General features: G+C 39.9%; 1 protein-coding gene across 1 annotated transcript in view; it reads left to right on the plus strand.

Annotated features, from left to right (window-relative positions):
* The first annotated feature begins 256 nt into the window (after window positions 1–256).
* Window positions 257–26,514, plus strand: part of LOC108231437 (hedgehog interacting protein) — a 36,594-nt gene continuing 10,336 nt past the window's right edge. Inside the window, exons 1-11 of the mRNA XM_017408515.3 lie at window positions 257–1,031; window positions 6,060–6,252; window positions 9,658–9,802; window positions 10,716–10,917; window positions 18,149–18,300; window positions 19,516–19,689; window positions 19,822–19,965; window positions 20,195–20,313; window positions 21,134–21,257; window positions 22,132–22,277; window positions 23,083–23,164. Coding sequence (XP_017264004.1) covers window positions 738–1,031; window positions 6,060–6,252; window positions 9,658–9,802; window positions 10,716–10,917; window positions 18,149–18,300; window positions 19,516–19,689; window positions 19,822–19,965; window positions 20,195–20,313; window positions 21,134–21,257; window positions 22,132–22,277; window positions 23,083–23,164 — 1,775 coding nt within the window. The 5' untranslated portion in view covers window positions 257–737. The remainder of the gene's footprint in view (window positions 1,032–6,059; window positions 6,253–9,657; window positions 9,803–10,715; window positions 10,918–18,148; window positions 18,301–19,515; window positions 19,690–19,821; window positions 19,966–20,194; window positions 20,314–21,133; window positions 21,258–22,131; window positions 22,278–23,082; window positions 23,165–26,514) is intronic.

The following is a 26,514-nucleotide window of genomic DNA, read 5'->3' on the forward strand; positions in this document are numbered from 1 at the left end:
GATGTGTTTAGCCTCAATGATTAACGCTAATATTAATAATAATAATAATAATAATAATAATAATAATAATAATAATAATAATAATAGTGCCTCTTCGAAGTACTGCCTCTGTCCCTGCACCCCCTCCACCCTCGCCCCCCCGTCCACCTCTCCCTGCCAGGTAACCTCCACGTGGACGCGGCTGTGTCCGCACGCGCGCCCCCGCGAAGTCATACGTCAGCGCGCTCGCCCCTCTTCACGCGCGCTGGTTAAAAAGAAGGGAGGAAAGAGCACGGGGAAACATGTGAGCCGCTCTGAGGACTTTTAGTGAGGCACAACTTTTTTATTTTCTGATGTTGTTTTGTCTCGTGCACGCACGCAGACCGCCGAGCCGCGCTGAGCTCCAGAGGAATAACATTTGAGAAGAACTTCAAGCTCTCTCTGGCTTTTTTGTTTTTCTTCTTTTCTCTTCATCAGGATACATTTTTTTATTGTTTTCCTTTCTTCTTTTAATCAATTTTATTTTGGTGGATCCCTTTTAGCCCAATCAGAAGAAACAGTGGGCTAATTGTCACAGTGGTTTAATTAAATTACGGACAGCTGCGTTTATAAACCGCACATAACTAAATATTTTTGTTTACAAATTCTGGAGAATTATCAATAAGTACAACCACCAAAGAGCTAAATATTTTTATTTTTATTTTTATTTTTTTTTAAGACAATATTTTCTATTTAAGTTTTATGCCTTTGTCAAGACTATGAAGCATTTGCAGTTTGTGCTGGTCCTGGCCATCGCGGTCAACATGTGGGAATGCGGGGACGCAAAGTTCGGCGAGAGAGGGGAGCTAAGCCCCCGGAGGAGAAGATGTTACGATGGAAGCCTGCCCAAGCGGCTGAAGAGAAGGGAGCGGAAAGTGCTGTTTGACAGCAGCAGCAGCGGCGGCAGCAGCAGCGGCAGCAGCAGCGAAGTTTGCCACACACTGTATCCCCGGGTGTCCTGCTGTCCCACCAGGAGAGCCGCCTATCAGATCCTCCACCGCAGGGACGCCAGGGTAAGTCGAAGCCCATTCACCACGCGCGGGTGTGCTTTATTATTATTATCATTTCTTTTCTTTTTTTTTTCTGACGTGAATGCACCGGTGATGCGTTCAAAGACCCCCCGAGTGTTCTCGCTATGCCTGTTGCAGGCGGTGGCACGGAGGAAGCTCGCCTCGGGCGAAGTTCCCGTTTGGAAAGGCTTTATATGTTGGATTTAACACATGCGACACGAAATCGATCATTTTTAAAATCCTCTTTATCGTGCGCTTTTGAACTTTGTTGTTGTTGTTGTTGTTGTTGTTGTTGTTAAGCGTGTCCAATCCGTGTCGGCGTTACCATGGCAATCAGTCGGCCAATTTACGCCACAAGCCCGTAACATCAATTAGCAGCTGTCAGAAGATTGCGCTGAAAAGGTAGGAGTTCGGTCGCACCTTTTGCACCTTTTTATCGGTTTATTTAACAACTGTAAATAAAGCAACTTCTAAATAGCGTAAAAATCCACCAGTTTTCCTTCCCCGGAGTGATTAGGCTAATAAAACGTCACGAGCCAGCGGCCGCTCGGAAACTGTTATGGATTCTCACCGGGTCATTATCATGTAAAAAAAAAAAAAATGCGCTCTTGGAATAATTCAGTGGCTGGGTGGTATCTCACTTTTTTTGTTGCGACAAAAAAAAATCCATATTGCATCATTTAATTTGCTCAAGTCATGCAAATAGGACCGGAGGGGGGGAAGAGCGACGGCGGAGGAGTGAATAGGACGGACTCGACTTCTCCTCCTCCCCACTACACTGCCCACACACGGAGCCCTTTCTGATTATAGCAAAAGAATAACAACAACACCATTGTGTTTGTTGGTTTCACTAATAGGAGAAGCTGGAGAACATCACCCCACCACCACCCCCAGTAATCAGCCCTGTGCAAGTGTTAATGCCTTTGAGGGGTGGGGGGGTTGTTCTTCACTGCATCCCCCTGCCAGCAAACTTACACCTAGTCCCTGAGGACAAGTGTTTTGTTAAAGCTTACCTCAGTACTCCCACCTCCCCCAGACCATCTTTTCTGATTATCTGTTGTAACAAGATGATTTTTTTCTTTTACCCCCTCTTTTATGATTTTTAAATTGAACAGTGCCTGTTATGGCACGGGCTGAACTTTACTATTTGATGGGAACTTTACTGTTTTAATTTACTGTATGCCAATAAAAATCCATATTTTGACGTGTTGTTTACAGTGTTTCGTGTCAAAGCTGAAGACGTGGTAATGTCGGCGTAGGAGTATGCCACTTTTGTTTATATTTTGTTACGGCCCGCGACCGAAGGCGATGATGTTTTAACCCGTGTCTGTGTGTGTACATTTGTGTGTGCAGCTCTCAGTGGATGTACAACTACAACTGATTAACTTTTGGAGTCGACCCCATCCGAGATGGCCGCCGCAGCTAGGCCAACTTAGAAAAACACAAAACGAAGGGCTAGAACTCAGTCAAGTTTTACAGGTGTTGAGCTAGAATTGGGTGTGGTAGTAGCTGAGAGTCCCCCCCAACACGTATACCAATCGCTTCGCATTGGTGTTAAAAGAACTCACTGCGAAGTCATGAACGCTGGGGAAACAGAAAATCACGAAGCAATAAACAAAGTCCGCACATTGTTTTTCTCATATCGATGGTTAAAGCAAAAATTTGTGGCTGGATTCCAGCTCCCGCACACTTTTGTTTACCGACGGAAACAGCCAAAGTAACTGAAAATGGGTCCAACAGTAAACTCGTCGGTCTAGAAGAAGTTTCACTAAAATCGCAAATGTTTGAAAGCTGAGCTCGGAGCCCTGCTTGATCATCATTATTTATTCTTGACAGTTGTTTCGCTTGATCTCTTATCTTTTTTGTTAAGCAGGAGATACATTTGTCTTCTCCGAGGTTCAGCGGTTGTCTAATTCTGCCGTATTTGTTTACCAAAGCAGACTTTGGTCAGCCTGCTTTAGGCCAATTATGGGACAAGCTTCCATTTGGTTTATGGCAGATTCGCTCAAGTGCTTTGTTTACATTAAGTGTGGGCCGACGGTTCAGAATGTCATATCAGTGTATCTGGAAAACATCGGAGTAAACTCTTTCACACTGCGCCATTTGATAACGTTCAGGATAACTTTCTTTATGTTTGTTTTCATGCTTTGTTGCGAGTTTGATGGCAAAGTATCTCATGAACCACTGGGCAGATTTTAGTGAAAGTTTACTTTACAACTTTACAACTCACCTTTCAGAATGAACTCAATTCAAGATGGCTGCCACAGCGTATGGACCTTCGCCAACACAAATGGCTATATAAATATGGCTATAACTAAATTTGATGCGGTAGGAGCTGAGACTGAATACCAACACACACTTTGGGCGCTAACAGATGGCACGAAATCTCACAATAACTCATGATGTTGCGTACAACGTCATTTACAAGGTTTTACCAAAACAGCTGTAACTCCAACCTTTCTCACCATAAGATGATCTCAGTTTGAATCTCTGGCATGAAAAGCAGCGGGCGATATGCATCCCTCCGAGGAATGCTAGGCTGTTCATTTTGTTATAGTTTTAATATTGACGTTTGTGTTCTTTCAGTTTTCACATTCAGTCTCTCACAGCTTGGTTGTGTTTAGACATCTAAACTAAATAGTTAGGTTTAGGAAATATTAAGGCTTAAAGTAAACGCTTGTAATATTTTCCACTCAGTAAACGAGTGACAAATCGCTCCCCATCCACATATGACATAAAAAGAAGAAGCATGTAACTGTGAAAGTTGCTGTAGATGTCTTTGAAAATAAAAAAGCTTTATACACACTTACATAAAATAGATTTCACAAATGTTTTGGAGGCTTTTTAAATACTTGTTTGTTTGTTTTTTGAATTAGCTAGCAATTTTGTGTCACATTCAATTTTATTTCTATAGCACATAAACACTACAGAAGGTGACCAAAGTACTTTACGGTTCGGTCAAACTTTTACTGATTTTACTATGAAGTTCTTACGGCGGCTGGATTGTTCCATAAAGCTGAGCCTTGCAGTTCCTCCACCAGTCTTCTAAGATACATTGCAATCGTTTCAGCCTGGATGTAAGATCTTCACAATTTTTTTTGGCCTCAACAGTATTTTCTCCTCACTTTTTAAGGATCGTGCCCATTGAGATTCAGCAAAAACACAACAAACAAAGACCCACTTGTTCTGGTTTGGATGATGGCAACATTGGAGTCCATCCCAGCAACATATGGACGCGGGGCATGGCTGAGAGCACACAAATGCTTCTCTCTAGACCTTGTGCCAGCCCATGGCACACAGAATCAATGGGCAATTTAGAGCAGGAGAGCAGGCCTGCCCGCAGCGCTACATGGCATGAGAGCAGAGGACACCGAGACAGAGGAGCATACCACACATACAAGGTCACAGCCAGCGCAGAGCTCCCCTTTTCAAGTTGAATAAATTGTGGCACGAAAATATGAACGCGGTTTGTTTATATGCGCTGACGCTCAGTGATAGATGAACAAAAGTTGGTTGTTCTTTCTTTTTCCTTTTTCTTTTTCTTTTTTTTTTTTTAGGCAGTCTTCTTTGATGAGAGATTTATTCTGTGTATTCAGGAAAGAACACCAGGTTCTTCTCAGGGGTTCCACCACCTGTTGCATTGACGCGGTCCCAAACAACCTCGAGACAGAAAGGTTTTTGTTTTTTCCACAGCTGAAGTTCGGTCTGCAGCCGGAGTGTAAGGTGTCCACATGTTAGCCTTGGGTCCCCCGGTTTAATTGACTTTGACAGACTGCTAATTTGTTGATACCAGACTCGGAGTGATGTGCCTGTCTATCTCCAAATTAGTGTTTACACATGGACCTCACACAGAGCAAAACACTACCAGCCTGCCTGGCTGCCCAGGCAGCACAGCGCTCGACCTAAAACAGATTACATTGTGTTTTATTATAGCAAATTTGTTATGTAAATAATCCTGCTAATTTCTTTTGGATTAACTCTTTGTGTACTTTTACATAATAACCCCATGTTAAAATTGGAGGCCCTTATTTTGTTTCTTTTGGGTTTTTTTTTTTATCATGCCTCGAGTTCTGTCAGACGTAGAAATTGCAATTACTTTTTAGTTGTTTAAGAACTTTGGGGAGTAGGCAGAGAATGAAATGATTTGTGTATTTCTCCAAAACAAGAAGGGAGGTCTAACCCCACTGCATAGCTAATTGGTTTCAAACGATACAGAATCGAAAATGTTAGCTTTCCAAATAAAGTGTAAAAATGTCAGTGCAGTTAGGGCTAATTTGAAAACTCTGTTATGATTTAGGGTTCACTGGTGGCTGACGCTGCAGACGTAGAAACAGCAAACTCTCAACCATTTGTTTTTGTTTTTCACTGTGTTGATGATCATATGAACAAAAGAAGTCATGGGCTCTTTAAAGCAAAACCAACTCTATGATTCATAATTTTATGTAGTCAATAAAATTGACCTCAAATTTGTAAAATTTTCAAGGCAATGAGGATAAGATTTATGATAAGTAGAGTTTCTTTAACAAAAAAGGTTTCTTGCCTCGCATATATCATATATATATATATATATATATATATCTTGACTGTATTTGAGGTCAGAGATCAGTGACTTTTTGTTGGGGGCGAAGTTATTTAGGAAAGTCTTTTTACACATCTTTGTTTATTATTATTAAAACACTTAAAGTATGCGAGTTTATATACTTTACATATTTGTATGTACAAGTCACTGTGTTTAGTTATCTAAATAATTCATATTTGCTTCTAAATATGATTGAGGTATTTTGAATTTACAGGGAAATTTTCAAACCAGGAAAGGTTTTATAGCTTTATTCTTTAAAACCCTTACAGTTTTCTATGTCGTCAGAGTTTGTTGATGCAACCCAAAGGTTCCCAGCTTTTTCATCCCCAATCTTTTTTTTTTGATGATAACGTCACCAGATGCACAAACTGGTCGCTGTGGAGCGCGAGCTGAAAGTTAATAACTCGCGCAGTTAATTAAGTTTTTTCTCTTTTTTTGTGTGTGGTCTCCAGATTTTCTCCACTAACAACACAGAATGTGGACTTCTCCTGGAGGAAATCAAGTGTGCTCGTTGCTCCCCCAATGCCCAGGTGTTGTTCCACTCATTGGACATGGACAGGATGCCACACAGAGAGCCAGACCTGCCGCGGCTCTGCCAGGACTTCTGCCGCGAGTTCTATTACACCTGCAGGGGGCACATACCGGGTAATTACACCCCTAATAATGACAGTGAATGTAACTTTAACCATCGCCTGTGCGGCTACCTGGCCGGTGTGCAAACAAGCGTACGCACAGAAACAAAGTGGAAGCAAGCGCACAATAAAATGTCCTCGTGTGACACATTTGAAACAAATGTGTGTTATTGTAAATAGTTCTAAATAATCGCAGGTTTTATTAACCGTTGAGACTCGGCTTGCACATGTGGACCTGGCAGAGAGCTGGACTTATGCAAGAAGTGGTGCGTCAGTCGTCTGGTCTGCGAAGATTTATTTTTCGAGCGCTTACCTCATCTGACCTCACCTCCAATTGCTGCTGAGCCTGTCTTTCTGTGTTGCTCGCTGCCTCGCTCCCTACTTTACAGATGTACGTCCATGCATCAGTGAAATCATTCTGTGTTTACAGACAGGAGAACCCGTTGGTGTGAACTGACACCAAGCAAAAACTCCACTGATATCTGTGCCTCATATGAAAAGATTCTCCCTGTTTTTTATGTCACCAGATGGGGATAGCGTTGTTGTTGTCCTTGTTAATTCTGCCAATCTTTAACAGTAAGACAAATTTAGCAATAATTTAACCATGGAGGTAGTAGCAACACACATAGAAACATTTCCTAACACGTGAATAAGAATAACTAGAGTTGCACAGGATGGTGTGAAAGCAGTTTTCTCACTTGTTCTGACAAAAGCCAGTCCATCTGACCAGCGGACTCAGTTCTGACTGACTCAAGTAAAGAGAATCATCATACTGCTCACCAGACTTAACAGCTGGGGGTTGTATTTGGGATGTAAAAACACCATGGCTGTAGTCTAGACACGACTTCTGTTCACTTTGCCATCCACAGGAGTAAACTGTCCCCTGACAATCTGTACAAATCTTGGATTTGTATGCTTATATGATTTAAAGACAGTTGAGGAGTTCTACTTTGACACAGCATCGTCCACCAAACATGAAGAAAGTCTTTATTGCATTTCTTTTTCCTGTACATATGGCTCACTACATAGAAGCTGGCTTTCTTATGAGGGGATGTACAATCGCAGGTATTTGTGATTCCACAGCGCATACCAGATATGATCAAACACTTTGGCTGTATTTTCTCCTCTTTCCAAGTTCTCCTCCAATCTCTGTTTCTTTCCAATTGATTCGATCTGCTGAGATTTGAAAAATAAAACACACTTGTCTGCAACCCACCCACATGGTATGCCGTAAGTCAAAGTCAAATACCAATCACATAAACCCTCGCCTGCAACTAATAGCTCACTCGCATATTTTGCGCAAACTCTTCAGCTTAGGTTGGGGCCGGCTCCCGCTGCTTCACAGTATAGAGAAAGCAGGTGAAGGAGACTTGGCTGATGTTAAAGTTCTGGCTCATGCACTGACAGACAGCCATAACGGCAAACTGAAGATGCCGAAGAGAGGAATTCAGAGAAGAAGTCCTCCTTACTCGATCCACTGCTGTGCTCCTTCTCGCACACCCCCCTCAGCCCACCGCAGATCAGCATATGTGGTGACGAATGACACATTTATTTTTCTACAAAGATTGTGTGTATGTAAAACTGCTGAAGTGCATCAAGATGTCAAGTACTTTGGGTGGGCCACCCAGGTTGGCTTGGAAGATAACCAGATGGAAGTATAACTTTAGTGCTGGGGAGCCAGGAATATGGACAGAGTTCTGACACTGTTTCCCTGCTTCTCTTCTTCTCACACCCTTTCTTCGGTCTCACTCTTTTTGTTCTGTTGTCTATTTGCCTTTTATTTTACTGACTTTTATAACAGACAGTATAACTTTATTGACGTTAATATGATTTATTTCCATGAAAAGTTTTGCCCTTTTTTAAATTCAGTGTTTGAATATTGTCCTGTAAGTCAGCAACAGTAAATTTAGCTACAAACCTGAATAGNGGGGGGGGATACATTGGACAATTGTTTAGTTTTTTTTTAAACCAAAATCAGTAGTCAAAGGTTTTAAATTGAAACAGTAGCCTTTACAACAGCCATAACTATAGTCCTCCTCCCATTAAAAGTTCCTGTCGGCCTTTGATTAGCCATTGTACTTGGCCCCTGTTTCTCCATAAAGATATTTACTGCCTTGATGCTTATTTCTGCCCAGGGCCTCCCCCATACTCCATACTCCCCTCCTATCTTCTTTCACCCATTCCCTCATCCTGCATCCAAGGTCTCCAACCAGCACGGTTAAGATAACTGCAGACCTAGGAGTGTGGGTGGTATAGCCTGAGCTATGTGTGTGTGTTTCTACGTGTGTTTGATCTTCATGTTGTGTTTAGATGTTTGAGGGGATATCCTATCACCTCCAGTATTTGGTGCGGTCAGCCCTTGCGGTGTGTGGCAGCAGGAGATGAAAGGAGGGCCTGGGAGAGTCCTGTTTGTGTTTTTATCACTGGTATATTTACTCTCCTCTGTCCTCCGCGAGGTTAACGAGAGGAAACAATATTGTCAGGGTTGTATTTTAGGTCGCAAAGTGCCTCTGAAACCCACTGCAGATTTGGCTTTCTTTTGAGAATAATGTTATGACTGTGCTGGCTGGAGGTGAAGCTGTGTGTGAACACCGTGTTTTATTGTAGATCACCTTCTGTCAGCACTTTCAACAAATTGTCTTTGTGTTGCTGTTTAAGTAATGAATCTATCTCGCTGTGAAAACAGTTTGTTTATTTAGAAATGACATGCCATATTGTATGATTTCACAAGCTGTTCCCGTATTCAGCTTAATAATGCAAACCAGCCAGACCTGCTTGAAGGATAAATCATGTGGCTGATTGTGTGTGTGTGTATGACAGATACTAAGAGCCATGACTGCAGTAGGAATATAACAGTTTTATTTTCATTATTTAAAACACTGGCTGTTTTTGTGCAGAACAAACTTTATAAAGAAACAAAATCTGAGTCTTTACCATATCAATTTATTAATGCAACCACATAAGCAACATGTCGTGAATCAAATTTAATGGCACAATTGATTTATGAAAGTAACCTTTTTTTGCTTTCTGAAAAGTGCACATTATACATCTGATCCCTGAATATGTCATTTAGTATGTTTAGTCCAATTTCTTTCATTGCTGTCTTTAGTCTTTTATAACTATGATTGACTTAAGTCATCAAGTATATTTTTTGATTTTACATTACTTCTGTTTCCCCCTGCCTCCATGTAACTAGTCATCTATTTTTGCACACACTTGTAGTCCTCCCACAAACATTGTAGATATTCAATACAGATCTTATTTGCTGTACATACCAAACCATTTCATTTTCACTGGATCTTCCTCGTTTAGCTGGCTACACATGCAAATAAATTGTTTTTTTAACTATACGGTACAGTCAACATGTAATTTTGCATCAACGTTAAGTGTCTTTGTCTGTATCTGTTGTCTTTGGTAGAACTGTTCCAAGCTGATGTCGATGAATTCTGCCAGTACTACGGGAGGAGAGGGTCCAGTTTATGTTTTCCAGATTTTCAAAGAAGACACCTTCTCGGACAAGACTCCAACTACTTGGAAGATGAGAAAATAGAAGATATCAGTAGGTTTGTAGCCTAATTTCAACCACATCTCATTCCATCAGAGGACTAAGTTGCTTTATGGAACTTGAGGAAACTGTGACTTTCAAATAATCATTAACTCAATTAAGTAAACTTTTCAGTTCTCTGACTTCAGGTTCAACTATGACTTTTACACTACTAAGAAACAAACATAGACTCTATTAGATGTTCTGGTTTATTTCTATTTCATATTTTCACATATATATTTTTTTTAGTTTCCCCTGTAATCCTAAACTTTGCTTTGCATTTCTTCACACTTCTTTTTCTTATGTTTGCTAATATAATAAAATGATTATTTTGTATCATTGTAGTTACCCAGTAATACATTTCAGCCCTGGTTCTCTTGAGGCAAGTAGACCAGGAAGCATGTATGCCTGAATTACAGAGACCAGCATTTGCCTAAATAATTTCTGACAGTTGGAGTCAGGAACTCATCTTCTTCTGAGAAGTCAACTCTCATAAATGACTATTAACAGGGCTAAATGAGAGTGTCAAAACCACGTCATTAGTTGCATTTTGGGCTTTATCTTTGGGAAGTAGGCTTGTTTGTACAGTTCAGTAAAAAACATTGAGCAAGTGTGCTTTGTAAAGAATTCAATATCCAAATTCCTGTTTGTAAAACAATATATTAGGTTGTTGTTTTGTGTCATCTAAGGTATCTACAAAACTAGAAGTGTAATTTAATCCATGTCTTAATAAAATTTAATCAAACCTTTCTAAGGAAATCCATTCTGTGTGTCAAAAAGTTAAGGTCAAACTAGTGTCTTCATGCATGTTGTTGAAACTTCATTTGAAATACTACAGTGTGAAAATCTCCCCTGCTTTTCATGCCTTTTTAATTGGATTATTGAGTGCTTCCGTCATTCTGTGACCTTTTTGTATTTTCCTTGTTGCCCAGGAAACACAAACACAACTGCTACTGTGCTCAGGAGGTGTTGAGTGGTCTGAGGCAGCCGGTGGCCGTGGTCCACTGTGGTGATGGCTCTCAGCGGATCTTTGTTCTGGAGAGAGAAGGAACCGTCAAGATCCTCAATCACAACCTTGAGCTAATCAAGGAGCCCTTCTTGGATCTCCACAAGCTGGTGCAGAAAGGGCTGAAGGTAGGAAAGTGTCAGCCGTCGTAGTATGAAGTCTTGCTAAACTGCAGGGAGAACGTCTTAATATGCATGCAAATTTAACACATGCTGTGTGTAAACAAGAAAGGGAAATGCATAGAAACATGGCTGATGGATTGTGCAGTGATGTGGTGTGGCCTTTTAAACACCGCTGTCTCCATCCAAGATAAATCTGCCAAAAATTAGGCTCAATAGCATTCAATTATATAATTAGACCAAACAAGCAGCCATATGTTATTGTAATTGCGCATTAAACGAATACTTCTTAGTAGCTGCATATTTCTACTCATTGTGCAGACTGCATTTTGAATCTAATTCTTGCAATAACAATTACTGCTTTCTTAATGTCTCTACACTTGTTATAAAATGTTAGTGACTTAACCTTCTGATGAGCATAATGTGTAATGGGTTGACAGTATGTGGAGTTTAAACTGCAGTGTTGTCTTTCTTTGTAATCTGTTTTGATAAAGTTGTTTTTTATTGGATCTCTGTGATTTGGTCTTGCTTTCCTGTCCTTGCTATCTAAAGTTGAGGTGTTGGCTATATGAACTGTAAACCTTAAATAATTAGCTGATATATCATTGCAGTGACACTGTACGCACTGGAAAAGCATTTTGAAAGCTGTTTTTGATCTATAACACTTACTTAATCTCTAGTTTTGAATGTGAAAATTGTTCAGGAATTCTTTAGATTCCACTAAGAGATGGAATAGCAGGAATGTTTGGGGGGGCACACTCCCAGACAGGAAGTTTATCTATCTCGCATGTCCCTTGCTCCTCTACTGACAAGACACATTGTTTACAAGGAATCAAACGGAGCACGGCATTTGAATATGCAACTACCCCCCAGCGGGATGCACATCCTGCTCTTCTCAGCTCTCTTATCGTAATTCAGTCTAAACTGGTTGTGGATAAAGTGAATATTATGACAATTAGATGTGGCTCAATCCCCTCTAAGCCCCAGGAGTCCTATTCTGTGATGTTGGCTGCTGGAACAAGCTCCCAGTAAGTAGGGGTGGACAGAACCAGGGAAGGGCAAAGGTGTTTACTGAGAGCAGCAACAGGATGGAGCTGCCTTTATACAGAGAGATGAACTCAGGCTATCATGAGGCAGGGCAGATAACAGCGCTATCTTCAGCTGCATGCACAAGCTTTGATTGTAATGTTCTGTGTTTCCTGTTGCTCCTCTATACTCCTCTTTTTATGGATCCCCCTGGTGCCAATTAAGCCAAACTGCACAGAAACAATAGTGTGTTGTGGTGGTGTGGGCTCCTACCTTCGTAGTGCGTGTTCTTTTGAAATAAATCCACAATCCTGTTTCACCTCTTGCACCTTTCCCTTCATTTTATGAGTTTATGCCATTGGCTAGTGTGTTCCAGTTTGTTCTGGGATGTAGAGGGAGGCTGAAATAGTGGAACTATTTGCCCCACAAAAGGCAAAGTGTTACAGGTTTTACAGTTAACATAGCAGGTTTGTGACAAAGCTTGGTCAGGTTTTCTTGTTTGATAAAAAATGCAAACAATTTCACTTAAACTACCTTCAGAGGTGGTGTAGACTTATTTTATTTGCATACATTTGGTTGTCTTAATGCAGTCCACTGCGTGAATTCTTGTGTAAATGGTGTGATATCACACATTACCTGGACATCATGGAGTAATAAAAAACTCTGCTCAGCCGCTGGCTGAATAAAGATAATTAAACATTCTTTGGGAACACTCTAAAAATGCAACTGTTTGGGGTTGTTTTGTGTTTTTTTGGCTAAAAGTTTTAATGACCTGTTTATCGGGATTCTTCTCTGAAATAAAGGCTAGTTTTGTTGGGGTTTTATGAATCAAAGTGGATCACAGGACACAGTGTGGTGAGCTGACTGGACCCACTGTGGTCATTGTGAGCTATAATGGGTTGGGTAAATCACAGGACAACAGTCTGAGCAGCGTTATGTCACATTATATTGACCTAGTTAAACACAGTGAAGCTGTGTAAAACACATAACCACTGTCAGCGTTCTGTTTCACTTCAGGGGATATTTACAGGTTAAACTCTTCAGTCTTAGCTCTGATATTGAGCTCTGTGAAATCACTAATCGTTGTATTGCATTTCTCACGTTGTCCCAGTTTCAGTCACTAATAGGAAGGGTTCAGGTTTTTAAATTCCTTTTGACAAAGTTTAGCCTGGCTTTCTTTTGTAGAAGCTTATGACTTGTCAACAATTTGTGATAAACTGTCTGCATTTGCACTTGTGAAATGTCTTTTTTATGTTAAAGAAACTTTAGAAGAGTCTTTTTTCATCTGGAGGCTGCAAGAGATTTTTCTTAAACATTGAAAATGTTGAAATCCTCTACTAGTGTTGCCTTCTGTGGTTGTTTTGGCCTTTTTGAGTTGCATAATTGTACTAGAACAATTTAATTTCCACAGATTTAATCAATTTGCTTATTTGATATAATGATGCCCCTGCTATTTCAATTGCCCTAAGAGCCTTTTTATTTTATATTGTGGTTCACAGCATCAGCTTTAAAGTGCATACACACTCCCAAAGAAGTAGCCAAGACCTACTCCACAACTTGTGATGAATCAGTTATTGAGACAATTGTCCAATAATATTTGAAAATGGTTGAAAAATAGGGTTCCATTATTTATTACATTACATTACATACATTACATTATTTATTATATTACATTTATTACATTAGATAGCTTTAATTTGTTAAATGTTAGTTAGTGTACCCTAGCATATTACTCTGAGTCAGCTTTTCAAAGACACAATAAGCCATAGCTTTAGGTCGCTGTTTGTAAACTCAACATTTTAAACTTTGCCCTTCTTCTTCGGCTCAGTGAAGCAGTGAGAGAAAAATGGACCATCACAGTTAAAGCTGGAGAGCGTAAACACAGCTCCAGATGCTGAACAAATCAATAAATCAGTGCAATAAAACTTTATTTACTGATTACTTTACAGTGGTTAGGTTCCACAGCACAAATAAACATGGCCACACCTCAGCGCACCTCGACTGGGAAGTGCAGCTGACCAGATGTTACGTAACGTGAGTTTGTATGTGTCTGCAGCTCAGCCTCTCTCAGTGAGACACAGATGTGTACACAGTCAATAACAAAACTATGGGACAGACGCATATGTGTATGCCTTGTTTTTACAGGCGTCTGCACCCAAAGTCAAAAGTTATGTTGTAACACCTATGTAATGATGCTAAAAAATATTCTAATTCAAAGATTTTTCAGCAAAACAACAAAGTAAAAAGACAATGAGAAATACACCTCCACACACTTTGACTGGGTAATGATCGAGAAGAAGGCATGTTAAATGTGCCTGTACATTTCTTTGCTTGGTCTGATCTTGAAACGACAACCTACAACCTTAGAAGTCCACTAGGTTACGTAGTTGACCTTGAAGCCCTCCAAGTAGGTCAAAGGTTCCTTTTCTAATCTCAAGAAAGCCAAAGACATGCCTTTCTACCTGAACATCATCCATAAGCGTACTCACTCAGGCTTGCATTGCAGTCTTGGGCAAGTCATCATAACAATGAAACAATCCATCATAAAAATCATGAAAATACCTTCCTGATCTGAGTTGTGAAACCACTGAAGAAAACTGCCATACAACTGCTGCTTGGGGCCCATACATATCTGGCTTTAATAAACTTTTGCTCTAAAAGCAGCAACTTTACAAAGGTAAGAGTAAGTCAACACAAGTGTAACTTCTTCTGTTCATTCTGTTGTGGTCCTTCTGGTAATAGAAGATGTTAGGGTTTAATGTATGCATTTACAAATCATTCTAAGCTCTATCCTCTTGTCCAAATGCTTTCACTACATAGATGCAGATATGGAAACAGTTAAATGATGAACTCAAGGCTTAAAAGGGTTTTGTTTCATTCTATACTGGCAAATAGTTTTTCTTTATAAACTTCAACAATAAGCCTCAACTTCAAACCGTACTCTGAAATGATACTATACTTGTGAGTAGCTTGTGTGAGACAGAAAGCGTATAATTATAAATGATGATATTTGTGAACAGCGGCCCATAGCTGACGGTCTCGTCACATAAATTTCCTCGTGTTATAGGGCTGAGCGGGCCTCCTATAAAATATTCCCTTGTTCAAACAAAGACCTTGGAGCGTGTTATTCTTTCAGTCGCTGCTGTCAGATACTTAGGGCTGCTGAAGCAAAATTTACTGTTTGCTTTGTTTTGAAGCATGGGGCGGGGTTACACTCATTCTGATCTCACTTCGACAATGGGTTAAAAGCTGGCGAAACCTCAAGTGCTTACAGAAACGTAGCAGGCAGAAAAGTTGTCTATCAAACAACTTTATGGCTCAGGAGATTTAAATGTTATTCTTAGTTGGTCGGAGGATTTAGGCTTGGCTGAGGATTCACATAGACTGTCACCTGTGGAGGTTTCGCTCTGTGGCTGTAATTGCAGTATGCAGGCAGTGTGTGATATGGATAAGAAAGCTATTGCCTTTATGGTTCAGGTCATCTCGTTTAGTTATAAAGGTCCACGAGTCAGTTGGGAAGGATTGAGATGTTTAGGTTTGTAATGCGTGCACCAACACACGTGTAAGTAAAGCTCAAATACTTGAAATATTTTGTGCTGTACGTGTCACTGTCGTTCAGACAGTGTCAGTAATCTGCGTTTCGTACCTGGTGATAACAACCGCTCCTCATCTTTTTGCGCTCACGTTCTCAGCTTTCTGTGGAATGATGCCAGATGTTGAACACGGCCAAAACAGAAGCGCCAGTAAACAGAAGTGGAGAGAACAGAAGAATGCAAAGGGAATGTGCTTAGGGAAAATGAAAAGATAACAGCTTCTGTGAAATTCAGGAAGAATCCCATGCTTGAAAGAATGACAGCAATTGTAATAACGGGAAAAAATGTCCAAGAGAAAAAGCGGGCATAAAATTGACACTTCCTTGTCAGTTGTATAGTTTAAGAGATTGCACAATGACAGGCATAATCTTCTCTTCTATTAATGCACACATACTGTGAAGAGGACATAAACAAATATGTAGTTACTAAACCTAGCCCTGACCCATTGTAGTGGTTTCTGTATGGTCACAATGACACTCGCTAGAACATACAAGAATACCTAAATGAATCCACAGCTGAATTCACCACTAAAAACTGCATTCACAGTTGTCATTTTAAGAAATTAGTCGTTTCTCTAAACGAGCTTGTTTTATGCACTGTATGAGGTTTTGAAAAAAAAACAAGAACATTTTACCTCCTGCAGATTTGGTAGGAGTTTTAACATGGTGCATGTTGAGAAACCTCAGGTTGGCACAACTTTGCCTTCCTTTAATCAAACTCGTGAAGACTTACTAAAGCATTGTTTGTTTCCTATGGCTCTAGCTCCAGCTCTGCAGTTTCTCTGCTGCTGGAGGAGTTTGTCATTAGCAAAGGAGCTAATATTTCAGCCCATTAAACCTCTGCATATCCTGGTGGTCCCCCTTTTGGCTCCGGATCTTGGCCCCTTTGGCTCACCCTTTGTCACAAGTTTATTTAGGGGATGTAGTCACTGTATAACCATTTCCATCAGAGAGATGTAGCATTTCATGAAGAGGTTCTCCTTCCAAGATGAAACTCAGTAATAATTCTTGAAAAGGAGAGCCACCTCTGCTCCAACAGATCAGATGATTGCACTTAATTCACTCCCATTTAACACCCTTTTATTTTAACTTAAGTGATCAGACATTCAGTAGTACTGACCACACATTTTGGCAGAGGAAAGTTGTCTTTAGGGGTGTGGACGTTTTCGCCAATGAGCTCAATATTTTTTCTAAAATATGAGATTTCTTAGGCCATCTTGTGAATTATTACTTTGGTCTCTGTTGTTGTTCGCTTGTACTTTGATCACCTTCCTTTTGTAATTTTGTAGTTTTGGCCCTGTCGGTGCTGTTTGATTGAGCTGGGCCGAATACAGTCCAAACAGAACAGAAATCTAGCGCACCAGTTTATAATGTGTAAGTCTTGGCCTGTGACAGAAATTACTCCTTTCTAGAGCCTGTACAAATAAAGACTTTTTTTTCTTCTTCTTCTTCGTTTCATTTTTAACAGCTTTGCTAAAAAAAAAATACCTGAAGAATCTGATCGTACCAGTATTTGGGTTATTTCTCAAATCTGCAAAATCTTAAAAAAAAATTTAAAAATGGTGAATATCAGTAGTTAAACTGTTTTAAAGGGACATACTCACACTGTGATGGTATGTAAATGTTCTTCGCACATTAGCTTAGATTTCTGTTCATTCTTTTGTCAAGGAAAAAATAGTAAGGGGGGGATACAACTAGAAAGGGCTGACCTGGCTTGCCTTGCCTGGGGAATGAAATGCTATAGCTGATTATTACAGCTAACTATGATGGGAAGACCACCAGGGTAGTGACAACTGATGTAGCTGCCTCCGGGGTGAGACAAAGGTTTACATATTACACAAGCAATTTAGATGTTTTCTAAACATGTTGCCAAGACAGTGGGAGTTGGCAGCTCTCTCCTTGTTTAGGTTTCCTTTTTTTTTTTTTCCTCCCCACTTTAACTCTACCCTCCTTCCTCCCCTCTCTCATCCTAGCCTTGAATTTTGCATGGATTCTGTGTGAATCGGGGAAAGACCGAGGGATTTGGGGAGCAAAAAGCACGGACTCAAGCACTCCACACTTTTGTGCTCTCTATGAACTGTGAGTGAGCTAATAAATTCTTTCAGCCACTCAGCGTAGTATTCACAAATATCCCCCAAAGATTACACACACAAATCACCGCACAATGGAGGCCACCGGGAGGGTCTGAGCGTCACAGGGCCCCCCGACCCTGAGGACAAGCACACATAATCAGGCTGCAGGAAAGCCTCCGCTACGCTGGGAGGGTTGCGGGGAGGGGGGAGGGCTCGTAAGAGAAGGTGCAGCTCTGCCCAGAGTCAAATGTTTTATAATAGCTGGTAATGGTATATTCAAGAGGGCCGATGAAGGTGTGTGTGTGGGGGGGGGGGGAGTGAGATAATAAGCTGCACTGTGAAAAGAAATGTGATGGACAAATATAAAAGAGGATTAGACAGATTGAAGAAAAAAAGAAGAATAGGGGGTGATGGGTGTGTAGTGGTGGCATGTTAGTGATGATGAATATGACCGGGGGGGGGGGTTGATTCCAGCCCCACACAGCGGAGCAGAAGCCAAGCTGGAACATAATTAACTCCTAGATCTTTTGTGTTTCTCATCTGACTGCAGAGCGGCGATGAAAGGGGCCTACTAAGCTTGGCATTCCACCCCAATTACAAGAAGAATGGCAAGCTCTACGTCTCCTACACCACCAACCAGGAGCGTTGGGCCATCGGACCACACGACCACATTCTACGTGTGGTTGAATACACAGTTTCACGGTAATGGAGACGTGGCTACCAAATCTACCTTTAAACGTTCACCAACGCTAAAAGAGAATAACAAAACCTCAGATGCCTCACAGTGTATCAGTTTGCTGTTTTTGATTCATATTAGCTGAACGTGCATTTCTTCAAACAGAAATGAATGATGGATTTTTTTTTTTTTTTTTGTCAACTTAAAAAACTTTAATACAAAAACAGAGTTCTTGATTTATGGTTTATATCCCTGACAAGTGAAATCCTCTTTGACCAGCAACCATGGCAACAAAAGCCTTATCATCCTTCAGAGCAATTGTCTAGAAATGCAATCAGTAAACAAAATTTTGTCTTATGGTGTTTTAGAACGTAGGTCAAACTTCAAAGAAAACTTACTCTAAGAACTGTTTTGCTGAGAATTTACAGCACTCCCATAATGATAGCAGCACTTTGCCTTTACTTATGTCTGTACTTCACACTCCTATCATAATAACCCATGTTTAAGAAAACAATCTTTTCTCACGAACATCTTTAAGTGTTATGTTTTAATTCACTTAATCACAGTTGTATGTTTGACTTAATGAGCTAATTGTAATTACAGTATTGCCACGTGGCCAGGTGACTGCAGCATAGTCCTTAATTTAGGGATGAGCAAAGAAATTATAGTTACAATTATTTGATAGTTGTTTGAGGAAAAAAAAAAAACTTTTTATTTGGCAACCTGCTTGTCAGAAATTTCACAACTACCCAAAGTAGCATATAATGTCTCGTCGTTTATTTGTTGCTGATGCTGTGAAACTAAAATGTCAACAAAACTGTGCAACATCTTAAAGTCCAGGTTCCACCTCCACCCACCATCTTTGTCTTACTGAGACATTACATTAGATTTAGACTGAACGTCTCCAGACAACAAAGTATTTAAACTCATTCATTCTTGAATTTTGTTTTGTATGTCATGCCAGCATTTCTTATCCACAGATCATTATCATTTTACCAACGGAGCAATCATTTTTGAAGTATAAACGTGGTCTAAGTCTGCTCATTTTAAGAAATGTGTCTTAACTCATGTTACAAAAATGCAGTATTGCTTTTCTTTAGTGACTTGCAGACAAATGAAGAAACTGTAATAAATAATAAATGTTGTAAGTTGTCCACATAGATATTAAGTTATTTGTAATGCAGTATGAATGGTTTTTGCACCATGACAAAAATGACAATAGCTGCTTATTCTCACCCCAGGAAAAACCCAAACCAAGTGGACACCAGGACTGTGCGTGTGCTTATGGAAGTGGCAGAGCTGCACAGGAAACACCTCGGAGGTCAGCTTTTATTCACTCCTGATGGTCTGTTGCACATCATTCTAGGAGATGGCATGATCACGCTGGATGATATGGAGGAAATGGATGGACTCAGGTGAGATGAAAGGTCAAAATGTCATCATCTTAAAGTCTGTACACTCATGTGTGTGTGTGTTATTATTGGATTTTGTTCTTGTTGACCAATGAAAGTGAGGTTGTTTTATTGTATGTTTGTTTTTGAATGCAGCGATTTCACAGGCTCCATCCTAAGGGTGGACGTGGACACAGACGTTTGTACGTCAACCTATTCCATACCACGAGACAATCCATACTTTAACAGCACTAATCAGCCGCCTGAAATTTTTGCACACGGATTACATGACCCAGGCAGGTAAGTGGGACTTCTGATGAGACACTCCACCAGCATCATACAGAAGATCTGAACAGAGTACTTGTTACACCAAATTAGGTTTCACTCTTTAAATAGTGCTAATATGAGAAATTTTATAGATTGTGTTTTTGAAAAAGAGTTGCCGAAATGTAATGTTACAGGTAACCAGTGTAAACTAAAGCTGTTCTTTTATCTGCTACAGTAATTCTAGTCATTCTTTGTTCTGTAGGTGTGCAGTGGATCGACTTCAGACAGACAATGGCAGTCTTGTTATCCTCTGCACAGATGCCAGTGGCAAAAACATGTCGGCAGGAAGAATATTGGAAATTACTAAGGGAAAGGATTATGGTGAATCATAATTTCCACAATATTATTTTTTAAATAAACGTCCATAATATTTACTTTTTTATGTTTGAAAAGAGTCCATTGTTTTGCAATGTCAGTATTGCCCCTGATAAAAAAAAAGTATGTGAGCACGACCTTTGCACGAGTTTTGTTTAATGGCATTTTAAACATAAAATGAGAAGACATCAACCTCTTGGATAAGCTTTCGTATTTATTCCCCTGAAAGTAACATCTGTTTTGATGAATGCCTTTCATTTTGTAAGAACACATTGTTATGGCAACAAATTCAGGAATGCACCAGGTTGAGGAGGCTGTGAAGTAAATGTAAAAATGATGCGATCCAGAAATATTCTTCCCTTGCTCAGTGTGAAATTTCCAAGAAAATGTGAGAAGTGTCCACAAGTAAGACTTAAAGCTGTCAACAATGATGACTGTCGGGATGATAGTTCAGTGCGATTGAAAAAACAGCTGAGAGGGGTTTAGTTCTCCTTAAACTGAGAAAAATGATCAACAACAGTAACATTTGTACAACATCCAGCCTACTACTATTCACTTAAAAAGTTGTATTAGTCCCTCAAGATTCAGTCTTTTATCAAAGTGATGGAGCCATAACATGTAATGGTTCCTTTAAAATGTAAAATAAACATATTTAAACTTTTTTTTTGTTCTAAAACCGAACAGCACTGACTGTGTGAGGGGAAACAAAAGCAGTAAATGAGTGGATTACAAATAATTAATTATATATGAAGTAAGACATTAATGGGAGACAGCAGATCTGTCTGTTATGTCTGAAACAACCCAACCCCTCTTTGTCCCTTTATAGAAAATGAGCCCTCTGTCTACGACCTGCAGTCCAGTGGAGGAACACCACCTGTGGGGGGCTTCATCTACAGGGGATGCCAGTCGAGAAGACTTTATGGGAATTATGTGTTTGGAGATAAAAATGGGTAAGTCCAAAAAATAAAAAATACAAAAAAACACTGATTAATTGTTAAACATTTGGTCAATCATTAAAAAATCTTAATGGAGCCAACACACATTATTTTGGAAGACATTCTAAGAGGTGAAGTGAGGTTGGTTAGGAGTACAGTTGATTTACAAACATACTTAGGAGCCTTAATCATCATGAATTTGTTTTGAAATCAGCCAAAAATTAGCAGGAAAGTTTTGGGCATAATGTAAATTAGCAAATACACATGCCATATTGTGCATCCCTATTAATTATTTATAGTTAAAAGTCTATTCCTTGCATGGAAATGTTATATTGTCAGCAGAGAGTTCCATCCACTAGGAGGGAAAACAAGTTCTGTGTTACTATAAGCATGACAGAAGAGCCTGTTGAGTGCAAATTGAGATAAGACTTCCTGCTCTGTGTTGTTCAAACTTTGTTTTCTTTTGTTATTCATTGCACTTTTTCTGATGTCAAACGCTGACACTTGAATAAGCAAAGGAAGTAAGTAGTGTGTGGGTACATTATCAGGAGTTGGCACTGGGTTTGAAACAGTCTGTGGTTGGTAAATTCTGTATGTCATTACAATTTGTAAGCATATGTAGGTGAGTGAAGGCAATGAGATAATATTTGTTTGAAACTAGAACCTGAGGTCTTAGATAACACCGTTCGACTCAAAGGGTAGAAAACAAAGATAAGTCACTGAACTATATTCAAAGAAGTTAAAGGCGACGCCAACTGTAACTTGGATAGTATTGTTCCTGTCACAGCAAGTAGAAAAAGTTTTTTTGTCTTAGGTAAAATGTTTCGTTTAATATGATTTACCAACTAACAGTGACGTTAGTGACCAGTCTCTTTCTTTTTTATCGTAGGAACCTACGGATCCTTCAGAAGTCTGCATTTGCAACATCGTCCAGTGGTGAACAGTGGCAGGAAAAGGCTCTGTGTTTGGGCTCTGCTGGCTCCTGTGCTTCTTCCCTCGTTGGGCACATCTTGGGTTTTGGAGAAGATGAGCTAGGTTAGTAATGCAAATTGAACGAGAGGTGAAAGATCTTCATGAAACAAGACACAAAAGTCCAGTTTTACTTGTTTCCATTAGATAACAGTGTTACTTCAAACATTAACTTATTTTATTACAATCATCTACAAGACACATTGTAATGCTATTGAGATATATGACAATAAGGTCAACTGTAGCCTAATAATACACAAAAACTAGAAAGTATCAAGTCATACACTTGGAGCAAGCTGAGGTGAATTGATTAATGTGATTTAAGACATTTTTACCAGTTGGACTTCCGTCAAAACTATTAAGTGTCAGCTGTGCTGTTTTTAATCAAAATGAACACATGATGTGGATCCCTCACACAGCCATTAGAAATATTTTGTTATTGTCAGGTCTTGGAGTTATTATTTGATGGACTATTTAAAGATTTCTGCAACTGATCATGGTTTACAAGCAGCACAAGAATGACATGTCCCAAAGAAGGGGCCCCACAGACACATGTTTACAATTTCTCCCCGTATGGAATTTTCTTCCAGGCTTGTTCCTCATTAAATTATCCGCCTGTTTCCCAGTCATGAGTATCCAATTGTCCCATTAAACTCTTTCTTAAAGCTGTTTGGCAAGTGTAGCATTGTGGAAGCCTCAACAACATTCATTTTCTTCATCTCCTCATGTGTCCCAGCTTGTCTGCTTGTCTTGTCCTGCATTGTCTCTTTGTTTAGTTGATTATTTGGAACTACAAGCACACGGCAAACTGAAACATTCAATGCAGACAATGCTCATGACTCACTGCTGTGTGACTGTTTCATTTTTACAGGTGAAGTCTACATACTAGCGAGCAGTAAAAGCATGGCACAGTCACACAGCGGGAAACTCTACAAGCTGGTAGACCCGAAAAGGTACGACCAAGGGAAGCTTTTTTAAACTGTGGTGTGTGTGTGTGTGTGTGTGTGTGTGTTCGTGTGTGTAACTGTGCCTTTGTTCAGTGAGTAAGTGATTCCTGTTTGTTCAGACTAACAAACGTCTAATTTCATGCTGTCTCGGTCTGCGGTGTGTTATTCAAGATTTGGCGCTGTCCACTGCTACTGACTCTCAAGAAGCCACAGATGATAGTTTATCACAGTTAACAGCAGAGACATCTTTTCTCCCTCATTTTCTTCTTAAGTCTTTACCACATACACATACTGCTCTGACCATACATGCACTGTGACAAGTCATCAAATAACCACTTGCCTTGGCTGAAATACATGTGGAGAAATAACCAGAGGATATTGTTACAAAATTATTGGTATGAAAATCACTAGTAGCTGCACTGATTCTCTTGTCATGTGAGCCTTCATTACAATTGTCTGTGGGATGTTTGCAGAAAATTTGATTGTGGGGATTATTCTGGTTAGTGTAAGAAAGACAAAAATATCACTTGTTATCAGAGATAAAGGTAGTACCTCACTGGGCTGCGACTGTTGGAGATTCAGATTTGACTCAGTATTCAAGAAAAAAGGGTGAAAGTTTCTGTTGGTGTCTCACTGAATTCTAAGTATTTGTGACCAAGCAACCAGCACTGGTCCTGTCTTCTGACACTTGCGCACAAAATTGAGAAGGCTTCGATATGGGTTTGAGACACCCGTGACGACTCAGTGACTATTGAGAGAAAAATTGTAGCACAGATGTTTTGAACATGTTCAAAATTCAAGCTAGGAAACGAAGAATGTCGCAAGACATTCTGGAGACTCCCTCACGAATGCCGTTCACCAACTGGTCGGCAGCAGTCGCAGCCCAGTGAGATACTACCCTAACGCTTCCACTCATTTTATTCATCACAGCTGGAAAAATTAATGTACAAGTTTATACATAAAAAGAAGAGCACATTTAATTCAGCGTGCACACATCTGTTTTGTAGTGCGTGTCGAAATCCAGGCTCTTTTTGTTCAGTCTTATACTCAAATTCTTGATGTCAAACTACTGAACCGTGGTAGGAAAAGTGCGTGAGTGCAGCTTTATCGTTTAAATGTGCACACATTTAAATGACTAATTTATAATCCATACCATATGCATTCACATGTTAGAGATGATTCCGATAATGAGAAATCTGCACAAAGCATGTGAAAAACATTTGTCTGTCAAGACAAAGGGAAAAATAACCTTACACAATAACAGTAGGGATGTGTAAAATTTATGTAGACGTCAGAAAAAGAAAAACTTTAAACACAAACAGACCTTGTTTTTCCAAATCAGTTTCATGAAAATTGTCAAGTCGAACCACTTTAGATGTTGTTTGCTTGTCTTATTATCAGCCTTTTTTTTTTCAAAAGCCAGATGAGAGAAGTCTTGCAGCATTGGGTTCACCTGCTCAAGTCAGTAAGTCAAGTGGAATATAAAAGCAAAAGCCTAAATAATTTCGGCAGCTTAAGTGTAAGTCATATTTGATTAAATGAGAAAGATCAAAGAGGAGAATCCGACTCTCAGGAAAAGAATTTACATGCCTCACATTCACAATAGCAACATATTTGCAGCTGATTATTCCTGGGTGACGACAGTGCCACCCAGGCATTAGCACAATTAATTCAGCCGCAGATGTTAGAAGGGGGCCCTGGTGGCTTGCTTTGTATTTATGTTTTCTGGCATGGCTGCTGGATGCATTTCTCCCACAGAACAATTCTTTCCACCATCAACTGGATGTGTTTAGTCTGTGTGGACCCTGTGGTGTTGGAGTCCTGACTCCTAATTCACACTGGCTTCATTATTAGGATCCTGTTACAGGGAGGATGGAGAGGGGGTGACAGGGAGGAGTGAATGGGGTAGCTAACGTGTCTGACCTCAGCATGTTATCAAGTCTGGTGGTCCTCCCATCTTTTCTCTTGCGCACTGCAAGGACATCTGGACCCTACAGCTTGTTCCGACCGATTTGTTTTAGAATAAAGTGGGTTTTGTGGTCCGGCGTAGCATCGAGTGCTGTGTCTTGATCGAACTGGTGTTTGAGAACATAGAGGCTGTAAAGGGGAAGAAGGGGGAACTGTCAGGGAGAGTGGTAAAGGCTTACAGGGAAACATCAGCCATAAAATCGCTCAGCAGCGTTCGTGTAAACATGTCTTGGCCAGATGACTTCATTTTTAGGTATTTGTTTGTCAGTTGGAGTACCCCTCCAATAATAAATAGGCCACCATGTTTTATGAAACAATTTCAATGTGTGTGGTTTGACTAATGGTGTATTTGAGCGAGAGAAAGATTGTGGTAAAGCAATGGGACAAAAAAAAATCAAACTATATAATCTCTCTTTAATGACCACAGTTTGCTGCGAAAGCTCATAATTATTAGTAAATATACCTTAGAGGTTAGATTAAGTGGATCATGTTAACGCCAAAGGTTAAGAATGAGCCTAAATGTTTGTGTAACATCTTATAATATCAAGGTGATACAAAGTTCTTTAAATGTGACTGATGACAGTCTTTTCTTTCAATCTTTTTTCTTGTGCTAGACGCACGCCTACAGCAACTGAGCAAAATGGTGTCCCTCAAGCTAACCAAAACTGCTGTTTGATTGTAGATAATTTGGCATGCTTGTCAGCGTCCATGTGAGCCGTGTCCACACACTCGTGTTCGTGTTATTTTTGGATCAGCTGCTCCGCAGCATTCCAACCAGAGGGCTGCATTTTTCACTACAACTTAATAAGTGCTAATAATGAGGTGGTTTGTCAACTTTCTGTTTGAAGGATGAGAAGAAGTGGAGTTCAAATGATTTCTCAGCAGGAATTCAATGCAGCTGTGGTGTCTTTGTAATACCTGAGTGGTAAATTATTTAAATTTGGAAAGCAGCAACTTTTCCCTGAGTAATTTCTCCAATTATTCGTTCATGCTGTTCTTCTCTTGCTTGAGGTTTCACTCACAGTCTTCTTTGACTGTCGTGTGTTTGGCGCCATCTTTTGAATGGGGTCACGCATTCATTGTTGGTGCGCAGAGTCCGCGCATTTACAAAAATCTGGGCTGCAAGCTCTTGTCAATTGAACGACCCAGTGGACCCTAGTGTACAGGTAAAGAAATTTACATCACACAGCGTTTACAGTTGTGCGAACATGAAACAATGAATTAATCTTACTTTACTCATACAGTGTAAAGTTGGCAGGTTCTTGTTTTCAGTCTAGTCACTGACTCTGTATTTATTTACTTAGATATTTATGCAGTAATTGTATTACTTATATTTATGCTAGGAATAAATCCCTTTAATGAAAAAAAAAAAAAAAAAAAAAAAAAAA

This window comes from Kryptolebias marmoratus, linkage group LG3 (assembly GCF_001649575.2).
Source record: "Kryptolebias marmoratus isolate JLee-2015 linkage group LG3, ASM164957v2, whole genome shotgun sequence".
Taxonomy (NCBI): domain Eukaryota; kingdom Metazoa; phylum Chordata; class Actinopteri; order Cyprinodontiformes; family Rivulidae; genus Kryptolebias; species Kryptolebias marmoratus.